This window comes from Pelophylax lessonae (genome assembly GCF_965119305.1).
Source record: "Pelophylax lessonae genome assembly, chromosome: 11".
NCBI lineage: Eukaryota > Metazoa > Chordata > Amphibia > Anura > Ranidae > Pelophylax > Pelophylax lessonae.
Genome location: NC_138778.1, coordinates 73,885,160 through 73,898,090, shown reverse-complemented (window position 1 = coordinate 73,898,090; position 12,931 = coordinate 73,885,160). Strand labels below are relative to the sequence as shown.

At 44.7% G+C, this 12,931-nt stretch overlaps 1 protein-coding gene across 1 annotated transcript in view; it reads right to left on the bottom strand.

Moving 5' to 3' along the window:
• MLLT6 (MLLT6, PHD finger containing) overlaps positions 1-12,931 on the bottom strand; it is a 320,203-nt gene that overhangs the window by 105,604 nt on the left and 201,668 nt on the right. Inside the window, exon 13 of the mRNA XM_082272078.1 lies at positions 5,328-5,394. Coding sequence (XP_082128204.1) covers positions 5,328-5,394 — 67 coding nt within the window. The remainder of the gene's footprint in view (positions 1-5,327; positions 5,395-12,931) is intronic.

Genomic DNA, 12,931 nt, shown 5'->3' with positions numbered 1-12,931 from the left:
AATCAAATCCAAATCTAGAAGGCCCAACCGGTGCCAACTAGAAGTTTACAATGCTCATCCTTAATGATGAGACTCAACAAAAAAATTTTCAAACAGAAAAAAACCCTCGAGGTAGACCACCGGTCTCCTCAAATTGCGGCCTGCAAAACCTTGCGGCCAAATGAGGCATCCGCCGATGCCATCATCTTATTAATTTTATAAAATTTTGTAAAGGTATGTACTGACGACCAGGTGGCCGCCTTACATACCTGGACCACTGACGCCTGATGGCGAAAGGCCCAGGAAGTACTGAGCGCTCGAGTGGAGTGCGCCCTAACAGGGAACGGAGGACTCCGACCCTAATAGAATAAGCCTGTACCACCGTCTGTCTAATCCATTTGGCAATAGTCGCGGCAGATGCAGGCAACCCCTTTCTGGGGCCATCCGTGATCACAAAAAGTGAATCCGTCTTACGGAACGATTCCGTAGCCTTCAGGTATACCCTGATTGCCCGAACCACATCCAAGGAATGCAACGCATGTTCCCGATGATGATTGGGCTGAGGACACAAGGAAGGTAGTACAATATCTTCATTCAGATGAAAATCTGAAACCACCTTTGGAAGAAAGGATGGCTTAGGATGAAGTACTACCTTATCCCTATGAATCACCAAGTATGGGGACTGGCATGATAAAGCAGCCAGTTCTGACACCCTGCGTGCAGAAGTGATAGCCACCAAGAAGGCCACCTTCTGGGATAAAGTAAGCAAGGGAATCTCCCTGATGTTTTCAAAAGGAGGTTTCTGTAGAACCGACAAAACCAAATTAAGATCCCAGGGCGGTAAGGGCGCGCGGACTGGTGGAGCCAGGTGCCGCACCCCCTGGATGAAATTTCGCACCAAGGACTTGGTAGCTAAAGGTTTCTGAAAGAAGATTGCTAATGCTGAAACTTGACCCTTGATGGTGCTCAAGGCTAGTTTCTGCTCAACCTCTTTCTGCAAAAAGGCCAATATTCGAGTCACCGAATAGGTACGTGGAGGAAATCCTAAAGATTCGCACCACGCGATATAAGTCCTCCATGTGTGATAATAGACTCTGCTGGAAGTCGCTTTCCTTGCTTTAATAAGGGTAGGAATGACTGAAGCTGACAACCCTCTGTCCTTCAGTACTTGGGTCTCAATGGCCAGGCCATTAAAACCAGCGACTGTAAAGCACAATGGTAGATTGGTCCTCAAGACCGCAGATACTCCCTGAGACGCAGTTCCCACGGAACGTCCGCGACTAGCAAGTCCAAGTCGGCCAGGCCGGCTTGACGAGGCCAGCCTAGAATTTCTAGGACCACTGGCTCTGACGGGATTTGAACCAGGCGTCCCTAGAGCTATCTGGCCCCGACCATCCGAGAAAGTCTGGTCGTTTTCTGTTCCCACACATTTATCCGACACCTGATTCCTGTCAGGAACGGTGATCTCTCCTGGTTGAATCTCAGGGACCGAAGTCACCCGGCTAGAGGCTTCTTGGTCTGTCTGGTCAACCAGATCCGATTCCTGTGGGGAATTGAGACTAATCTTAGGAAAAGGTAAAGAAAAAGATCTGTTCAGGGAACGGTGACTACCGCTCCCTGTAGTACTTAAATGTTGGAAAGGTAAGAATCGCACCGGTAGTAGTAGTCGATGCTCGATCTAATGTCCTGAATGCCGGTGAAAACGTCCCCCCACCCTCAACCCGGGTGGGGGCGCACCTTCAGGCTGTGTAATCCTTTGCTTCGGGTTTGGCTGAGTCGGTCCTCTGTTTGTCCGACCAGCCTTTCTTGAACCCTCCTGGAGGAGTCTTGCCTTTCCCGCTTGTTCCAGCCGGGCGTGCGAACCCTTTATGGGCGGTAAAGAAAGGTCCTCGCTTGTTGCGAGGTCCCTTAGCTTTAGCAGCCTGTGGCAAGAAAGTGCTCTTGCCCCCAGTGGCATCCTTAATGATTTCATCTAGGGTGGCCCCAAATAGGCGATTCCCCTGAAAAGGGAGATTCGTCAAGGTCTTTTTGGAACCTAGGTCAGCTGACCAGCATTTTAACCACAGCACACGTCTGAGGATTACCGCTGACATAGATGCATGCCCTAATAGGGGGGTAGCATCCAAGGCTGCGTCACAGACAAACTGTAGCCCTTGTATAATCTGTTCCATCAAATCAGATGTTCCCTGGGGAATATCTTTTCCCCTAAGGTCTTGGCGTACCAATCTCCCATTCCGTTGTCTGGGAAACTAGACCAATAACAATTACTGGTCTAAATGCTGACCCTATCAGGGAGAAGATAGTGCGGGACTCCGCTTCCATCTTTCGATCCACCGGATCCTTAAAGGACGAAGTGTCCTCCACTGGGATAACCGTGGCTTTATTCAGCCTGGAAATAGGTGGATCCACCACTGGTGGTACCGTCCATTTCTTAATGAGGGATTCCTCAAATGGATAGCGTCTAGCAATACGCTTGGAAATAGTAAAGGTACGCTTAGAATGCTCCCATTCTCCTTTAATTTTATTACCAAAACACTTGGGTACAGGAAAAACCTTCACCGTTTTGATGGGCTTGTTAGTACCAAAGGGAATCTCTGTTTCAGTTGCCTCTGCCGGTAAAACCTCAAGTCTTAAGGTTTCCCGCACCGCCACAACTAGTGCATCCACCAATGCTTCTTCCTGAATTATGGCGGAAGAATGAACGTCCTCCTCACTGTCTGAGGGAGCTTTACCTGAGATAACAGCCCTTGCACAGGGACCTGCAGCTGCAATGACCATCTCTGAATCTGAGTCAGAGGTGTCAGATGATATAGGGGTAGGCGGGGGTCGCTTTCTTGACCCCCGTCCCTGACAGGCCGCCTCCACCCGAGCCACCATAGACTCCAAAACTGCTGTAAATGCATCCATACTCTGTGCACCGGCGGGTCCCGTGGCCCCCTCGAGGGAAACAGGTGGGGGTACTTGTGTGGCAGGGTCCATGATTATTCCAGGAACTACCCGGAAAATTCAATCCAAACTTAAATAAAAAATTTTTTTCTTTTTTTCCAGACCCCCAGCGCCACAAAAGCCCCTCAGTGTTACCTGCTAGGGATCCCTATCGATCGAGAGAGAGAGAGATAGACCCCCAGGCTCACTACTTGATGCTCAGAGTTCACTGCAACAGGTTACAGCGCTGTGTCCACAAACAGGAAGTCTTTTGGCTGGCTGCCCGGGAAGAAAGGAGGCGGCTCCGCCCCTCTGCACGCCTTCCGGCGCCTCCCCTAGCTGCACGAGGTGTTTGAGTCACCTCAAACATGGCCGCCCCCATGCTGCAGACACGAGGCTACGCCAAAATCTACGGCGGTCTGTTACAGCATAGCGGCGTCCTGCAGAGTAACTAGGCATCGCAAAATCTTTCTCTCATGGAGATCAGCTTGACCGGCGGTACCGAACCCTGGCGGAACCGCGTGGCCGTCGGGAGACCTGCTTCAGCTGGAGGAATGACCTGGCAAGCCGCATACCTGTCCTGTGGCTTCTGACAGGTAGGATACTTCTAGTAACACAGTAAGATCCCAGTGCTGCCACATATTACAATCATTTAAACATACTTTGTAATTAGATTGTCAGCTCCCAAACCAAGCCTGCTGGCTTTTTGTACACACAAATCACACTCAATATAGGGGGATCTGTGCTATGTTATAGGATAGAGGGGAACCCCCTTACCATTACAGAGAGGGGCCCGCGTTCACCACAAGACCCGTCAGGGGGAAAAGGGGAACATACTACTCACCATACCGGAACCAGGCGGGCGCCAACTCCTGACAGTACCCCTCTCCACCGAAGTTGGAGGGCTGTCGACCAATACGGACGCCGTGACTCATGGTCCTTGGCGTTTCAGCGAGACGTTTAACTCGCAGGGTCAGTCCCCTCCAGTGGGACTATGTCGCGGCCGACCCAGCGCGGAGCTATGGCCTGCACGCGCTCGTAGGCTGAACTGGGGTGACCACTGGATCTCAACATCCCGCCCGTCGCCCAGTTCAGCTTTCTTGCTTGAAGATCTCACAGGAACACTGGAGAAAAAAAGCTGTCTAAAAAAATCTTTTCTAAGAACAAATTCCTGCCAGGACCGAAGATCCCAACAAGGTATCTAGGTCCTTACTCCTGACGAGACAGAAAAAAACTGATTTGCTGTGGCAGAGAGAGAGAGGATATACCCTCGGGGACTGCCCCTAGGGTGTGGCCAGAGCATTTTATTTCCTGTCTAGTCCTACTCCTGTGGAGGCGACATAACCCGAAGGTGCTGTATCACCGAGGACTACGTCTGTCAATGAGCGATAGAGAAAAGAGGATTGCAGCCTTGTCCGAATGGGCACAGCATGTGTCAGTTTGATGCCTGACAACCTGCTCACAGGACGTGACTCTCAATCCTTTGCCCTGTGTGCTATTCAGAGATTTTATCCTTCTCTGGTGCAAGTTCTACATCAGGAATTAATGTAGCAGGAGAGGTGAGTGCCTGTCTTGCCCTGAGTTGGCCTGGCCCTGGTCTTAAGGATTCTATGCATCTCTTTCTCCATAACACTTTAATTTCTTTGAACACTGTCCAATGTCTGCTATAGTGGAAACATGCTACCAAGCAGATTAGTAAATGCCACCTTATATTTCAAAAATATGAAGGTGTTGTGCATGTTGTAAGCCCTGTCGCCTCCCACTAAACTCTACCCTTTCCCAGTGGTTTATCATGGCTGGTGTATTCAAAAGAGAGAAATAACCGTTCATATATGAAACCTCCCCAAAAGCATTCTACAATAAGTCCCTCTTTAACTTTACTGTCTGAATCCATAACTTCTCTGCATCCTTTCCTATTGGAACACAATCAACTGCTGCTCCTCTCTCCCTTTCACCCCTCAACATCGCTCTTGCTCTGTCCCCCCCTCCTCTGTCTATTTATCTTCACTCATCCACCAAAATAATTTTCTGCTTTCCCAGTAACCTCCATGTTTTCCAATAGTCCATATTCAGCTGTTGCTCCTCTCCGTAATCTCTCTCACACCAATCATGGTTTATGATCTGAGTCTGCTCTGCCCCTTCACCCAGTCTTCCCCGATCATCTCCCACTCTGCCTCCTAGTTGCCTCCTGCTCTACCATTAGTGTGCACTTTGCCTTATGATAAGTATTAGTAAGATGATACACATGACCGAATGTGTTCAGCTAGTCTATTGTCTGATAGAGCATATTGGACAGTAAAAGCTAACATTTGCTTGCTATATGTAACACATTTAATTGCCATGTCTACCTTTTATTAATAACCCCAACTTTACTGAAATCAGCAACATTTTACCCTTTGTGAAGCACTACAAAGAATACTTACATGGAGGAAAGACTTTCTCTTGGAGAACTTCCACTACATACAAAGCTGCAATCTTCTATTTCAGGCTCTGTGTAAAACATATAGTTGCTGTTAGTGCCAATGCCACCCTATTGTCAGATCATTTCAACAACAATCTTTCCATGAGATTACATGTGTATTTATTTATCTGTAAAAACTTCCTTTATGAAGACTTCCAAAAGCCCTAAGACTGCTGCTGGGGGTTTACATCTTGGATGTGAATTCAACAACCCCAGAAGAATCAGAGTGGTCACTCAATCAATATGGTTTTTGTTCACTTTTTCTTTCTAGGCTGCTATATGAAAGCTTATGTAGGTAGGTGAAGGGAGAGGCAAATCATGTACCAGCTCAGGAGGTAGACACTTCCAGAGGAGGTGTATTATAAGCAGGGAGGGAGATGGCTGTGCTAGGGAAATGACTCTTCTGAAGAAGTTTAAATTGCCAGGGAGTTCAGGCACATTGCAAGTCAATGAAAATATGGTTTATGGAAAGTAAAAACACAAATGTACAATATATGCGGGACATTGCCTGGAGCGTGATGGAGTAGGATGCCGGTGGTGAGAGCTCCCTTTTCACTCGATCCTGTATACGCTCATCTATCCCTGGATTCGTTATACTCACCCTTCTCCTGTGGGCTCCTGTACCCTTACGGACCATGTTTCCGCCAAAGAAAGCTCCGGATACAGGCAATCAGCTTTCTAGATTCCAGCGGCAAGACAAGGATCAACCGGCCAAAGATGGTGCAGGTACATCCCCAGACATGGGGCAACCAGCGACTGATACAGAAAAGGTGCTAGAGGCTATATCCACCTGCCAAAGCACACTTAAAGCAAAAATAGACGTGGTAAAGATTGATATCTCACTCAAAAGGCAAGATACGTCTAAGCTCCAAGATCATCTGACAGAGACTGACACCCACATTAGCAGGACAGAGGACATCTTACACCCCTTGCAGCACACTACAGAAAACATGCAGCGCCAAATACAGCAGCTAACCGCCAAACGGGATGATATGGAGAACCGTCTTTGCAGGTGGAACCTTAGATTTATCGACCTCCTGGAGAATGTCTGATTCTGAAGGCTTCCTGGAGAACCTCCTTATTACCACATATGGTAGGGAGACCTTCTTCATTATGTTTGCAGTGGAAAGAGCACTTTGCATCCACGCACGGCCGTCTCCCCAAGGTGCTTCAACCAGCACGTTTATTGCCAAGTTTCTTAACTTCAGAGACCGTGATAAAATATTCTGCCTCACTAGAAAAAAAGGTAATATTATTTTCAACAATGTACATGTAGCTGTATTCCCCAACTTTTCCAATGAAGTCCAACTTCAACGATCCTGGTTCCAAGATGTTAAATGGCGCCTGCGCGTCCTTTATTTGAAATACGCCATTTTGTATCCTGCCCGCCTGAGAGTAGAAGAAGACGTTCATGTCTAGTTTTTGAAGACCCTGACCTAGCATCCAACTGGCTGGATCAATGCGCCCACCCTGCCTGATCTTTCCTTCATCTGGAATATTTAGTGAGCATTGTTCTTCGTAACTTTGCTGTTACCTCTATGACCCCAGTTGTCTATGCCATACTGTACTAGTTATGCTGAAACTATATCAGTTCTTCAGAACTGTAGACTACCTATAGAGATTGCCACCAGTGAACCAGGGTTGTTCCTGACTGTTTGGTTACACCAACCCTTTCTCAATACGGTCCCTATGTGACTCCTCATGTTAGTCATTACCACACGATCTTGCCCCAGGAACTATGAACATAAACATTACCCCTTTTTGTTTTTTGCAAGCGGCCTCCATTGCCGCAAATTTGAAGAGTATAACTCTCATGGTTCTAATCTCCTACGCACTTCTAAGTGAAGAAGTCGTCCCAATAGGACTGTTTTTTTTGCCTTCTGTTCATACTAATCCCTTTTGTTCCCCTTTTCAACCTAAGCCATGCACCTCTGGTACATTTTATATCCCGGATGACTGTTGTTTTTTACTGGTTCAGGGAATATATGCTATCACCGAGTTGGGGTGGTGTGGAGCTGGAAGGGAGGGAAAAAGTTTTTATTCAATTGTTCTTCTATTTTACAATCGTACATAGTCCTACACGAATATGCCTTAAATATGGCGATATGTATTCTTTGTGTTTGCTCATATGATTTTTTCTATGTAGTCATGCTTTGCCGTTTTGACAATCTCTATATCCTTACACATGGCACTTTCATGTCCCATGACTTCCATAAAGTTCCTAACCTGGAACGTCAGGGGAAGCGTGCCAAAATTAAACAAACTGCTGCTTTTGCATTTCTTAAATCTCAAAGAGCTGATATTATTGTACTGGTTGAAACACATATTACAGGCCACCTACAGGCAGCTTTAAAACATCTCTGAGTAGGATGGGCCTACCATGTAACCCACACTCTTCTCCAGAGGCGTACCCATTATTATTGGTTCACATATCCCCTTTGAAATAATTTTGTTGCAGATACATATTTATGCATGCAGCCATTAGTGGCTCTCCTATTTTAATTTTAGCCAGTTATATCACCCCCCCTCCCCCATATAACTTGGATGTAGTCAAAGAAGGTCTTCCCTTTATCTCTGACTATCCAACGATTCCAGTTATATGGATGGGGGACTTTAATATGACTTTAGCCCTGCTTTGGAACCTATGTGGCAGAGTGTTACGGCTACAATTCCCAAATGTTATGCTGACAGACTTTGCCTCAGTGGACACAAACATCCATCCACAAGGGCATACTCCTGCTATTCTGCCACCACAATACTATGTCTCATATAGACTTTTTTTTTGTGTCTGCAATTCTCCTACCCAAATTAAGGGGTGTAGGCTTTGCTCCCAGGTTCCTCAGACCGTGACCCCTACTGGATGATAGTCCAACTGCTCACATCCTCCCCCATCCCCACATGGAGACTGAACGCCTACTTATTATCGGCTCCAGCAGTTAAGGACGACATAGTTAGAGAATTATGTTTACCATTCAACTAATATGCAAACCAAAACACACGGAGTCTTGATACTCATAGCTAATAATATCCCATGGACCTATCAAGATAGTGTATGTGATGTGAATGGTAGATTTTTGTTTGTAAAAGGCAAGATTGGAGAGATACAGATGACATTGGCTACACTTTATGCTCCTAATAATCAGCAAGATACATTTATTTCAAGGACTTTAGCTGCCCTCAGGGCGTTCTCGGAGGGACAGTTAATAGTAGGGGGAGACTTCAACGTCTTTCTGATGCCCGCAGCGGACACTTCTAATGATGTCTCTGCACTTTAATCTGGGCTGAGCAGACGGAAGTTGAAGTCTCCACATAGAGAGCAACTGATTGATTTATGGTGTCTACAACACCTGTCTGAGAAAGAGTATACATTCTATTCAACCCCACATAAGAGTTATTCTAGGAATTATTTCTTCCTGGCCCCTCACGCCCAGTTACAGGCAGTAAAACATTCAGATATAGATAGTATCACTTGGTCGGATCACGCATTGATCTCAATGGTATACAGCCAAACAACAGCTACTTCAATAAAACAGCGTTTTTGGAAATTAAATGAGAGCCTTCTGCAGAATGAAGTGGTAGTTACAGAGGTATTAAAAGAACTAAAGGCTTATTTTGAGACAAATGATCAAGTAGGCTGTGCCACTGGGACATTGTGGGAGGCCCATAAACCGGTGATAAGAGGGGTTTTGATCAAGCATGGAGCAAGAATTAAAAGAGAAAGGAATAAGCAATTAACATCACTCTTAGAAAAACTTAAGATTCTAGAAACTAGTCATAAACAGAAAAAATCCCCTTCAATGATGACAGAATTGGTAACGACGAGGAAACCGGTAAGATCACTACAGACGCAGAAAGCGAGGTCCTATATTCCCCATGTAGTGTCTTCTGGGGGCATAAAGAAAATGGCCCAGACACAAATTACAGAGGAGTTTAGGAATTTTTATTCCTCTTCAGATAACCTGCTGGAGAAATCAGCATCACAGCAAGAGATAGAGGAATATTTGTTACAATCAAAATTACCGACATTATCTTGAGAAGAACGAGTAGCTTTGGAGACGCATATCTCATTGGAAGAAATACAACAGGCCTTAAATTCTATGAAATTAGGGAAGGCCCCGGGCCCGGATGGGTTAACATCACAATATTTTCAGGTGCTATTCCCAATATTGAGCCTGTACCTCGAAAGATTATATAATGGGACGGAGATGGATGGTATGTTTGCCAGGGACACCTTAACAGCCCACATATCTTTAATATTAAAGGAAGGGAAAGACCCATCGGCTTGCCAGAGTTACAGGCCTATATCCCTCTTGAATATAGGTTTGAAAATATTCACGAAAATCCTAGCATCAAGATTATCTAAATGCCTGTCAAATATAATACAATTAGATCAAGTAGGATTCATGGTGGCTAGAGAAGCAAGAGATAACACCACGAGGGTGCTTAACTTAATTCACGTGACCAATGCATCTGAGCTCCCCTGTGTTATATTGAGTACCGACGCAGAAAAGGCATTTGACCGAGTCAGTTGGGCCTTTATGTTTTCGGCACTCAAATATATTGGAATAGCAGACTCAATGATGGGTAAAATAGCCAAGGTTTACTCTAATCCGACAGCCAAAGTAAAGGCTAATGGGATGTTATCAGAGCCCTTCCTTATAAAGAATGGGACAAGACAGGGATGCCCATTATCTCCCTTACTCTTTGCTTTATCATTAGAACCCTTCTTGTGTAAAATTTGTTTAAATCCAGACATACGAGGAATAATGCTAGGAAAAGATCAGTATACAGTGCCTTACAAAAGTATTCGGCCCACTTGAACTTTGCGACCTTTTGCCACATTTCAGGCTTCAAACATAAAGATATAAAACTGTAATTTTTTGTGGGACACAATCATGAAGTGGAACAAAATTTATTGGATATTTCAAAATTTTTTAACAAATAAAAAACGGAAAAATTGGGCTTGCAAAATTATTCAGCCCCCTTAAGTTAATACTTTGTAGCGCCACCTTTTGCTGCGATTACAGCTGTAAGTCGCTTGGGGTATGTATCTATCAGTTTTGCACATCGAGAGACTGAAATTTTTGCCCATTCCTCCTTGCAAAACAGCTCGAGCTCAGTGAGGTTGGATGGAGAGCGTTTGTTAACAGCAGTTTTCAGTTCTTTCCACAGATTCTCGATTGGATTCAGGTTTGGACTTTGACTTGGCCATTCTAACACCTGGATATGTTTATTTGTGAACCATTCCATTGTAGATTTTGCTTTATGTTTTGGATCATTGTCTTGTTGGAAGACAAATCTCCGTCCCAGTCTCAGGTCTTTTGCAGATTCCATCAGGTTTTCTTCCAGAATGGTCCTGTATTTGGCTCCATCCATCTTCCCATCAATTTCAACCATCTTCCCTGTCCCTGCTGAAGAAAAGCAGGCCCAAACGATGATGCTGCCACCACCATGTTTGACAGCGGGGATGGTGTGTTCAGGGTGATGAGCTGTGTTGCTTTTACGCCAAACATTTTGCATTGTTGCCAAAAAGTTCGATTTTTGTTTCATCTGACCAGAGCACCTTCTTCCACATGTTTGGTGTGTCTCCCAGGTGGCTTGTGGCAAACTTTAAATGACACTTTTTATGGATATCTTTAAGAATTGGCTTTCTTCTTGCCACTCTTCCATAAAGGCCAGATTTGTGCAGTATACGACTGATTGTTGTCCTATGGACAGAGTCTCCCACCTCAGCTGTAGATCTCTGCAGTTCATCCAGAGTGATCATGGGCCTCTTGGCTGCATCTCTGATCAGTCTTCTCCTTGTATGAGCTGAAAGTTTAGAGGGACGGTCAGGTCTTCGTAGATTTGCAGTGGTCTGATACTCCTTCCATTTCAATATTATCGCTTGCACAGTGCTCCTTGGGATGTTTAAAGCTTTGGAAATCTTTTTGTTTCCAAATCTGGCTTTAAACTTCTCCACAACAGTATCTCGGACCTGCCTGGTGTGTTCCTTGTTCTTCATGATGCTCTCTGCGCTTTAAACGGACCTCTGAGACTATCATAGTGCAGGTGCATTTATACGGAGACTTGATTACACACAGGTGGATTCTATTTATCATCATTAGTCATTTAGGTCAACATTGGATCATTCAGAGATCCTCACTGAACTTCTGGAGAGATTTTGCTGCACTGAAAGTAAAGGGGCTGAATAATTTTGCACGCCCAATTTTTCAGTTTTTTATTTGTTAAAAAAGTTTAAAATATCCAATAAATTTCGTTCCACTTCATGATTGTGTCCCACTTGTTGTTGATTCTTCACAAAAAATTACATTATATCTTTATGTTTGAAGCCTGAAATGTGGCAAAAGGTCGCAAAGTTCAAGGGGGCCGAATACTTTCGCAAGGCACTGTAAAATCGCAGCATATGCGGATGATTTACAGTTTTCTCTGACAAATCCGAATATCTCACTGCCGAACCTATTAAGGGAATTTAATCAGTATGGAGTTTTAGCAAATCTTAAAATAAACTACGGGAAATCAGAAACGTTGGGGGGTGGGAATCCCAGAATCACACATGAATAGCCAATTTCAAATTTACCTGGGGTAGCTTGGCAGTGAGGTATCTGGGGACTTCTATACCGGCAAACTTAGCCCGGGTATATGAGACTAATTTCCCTCCATTAATCACAGAAACTAAAAAATTACTAGAACAATGGCAGGGAGGATTACAATCCTGGTTTGGCAGATGTAACTTATTAAAAATGAACATTTTACCGAAATATTTATACCTCATGCGTGCGTTACCAATTAAATTACCAAATACATTTTTCAAAACAGTCCATGGGTTGTTCGTTAAATATATATGGGCAAATAAAAGACCACAAATAGCACGTAGTAGCTTTACACTACCAAAACTAATGGGGGGCTTGCATTCCCAGATGTACGCAAGTATTATCATGCCATACATTTAAGTAGAGTAATGGACTGGTGGCACCACTCTGAGACGAAACTCTGCGTACAAATAGAACAGGCACAGACTATCTTGACTTTAAAGAGGGCATTGTGGTGCTATCAGTCCATACCTAAGACTTTGAAATTGCATCCATTGATAGGCAATACAATACATATAAGTACCCAACAGAGTCTTCGACAAAAGTTAACAACTTTGGACTCACCTCTGTACAAAATACTGGGAAATCCACAATATACCCCAGGTCTAGACAGGCGGCGGTTTAATGAACTACGGGAAACAGGGTAAGAACAAGCAAAAGCTTACCTGTCACAGAAGAAGTGGCCTTCGATTACTAGTTTAACGGACGGAAAGGGGCCATATAAACTTCCTTTCTGGCAAGCAATTCAGTTACATCATTTCTTCAATCCCGAACCCTGAGCGTTTTGTAAGGCCACTAACGAATTTCGAGGAACTTTGTGAAGAACCAGGGAACCTATCATGTACTCTGTCGATCATGTATAGACTATTGACTACCCCGGTAGAACAACCAAATTTAAGGTGGGTGGAGAAATGGAAAATAGATCTGGATCGAGAGTTCACGCAAGAACAGAGCAGACCCAGAGGATCTTCAG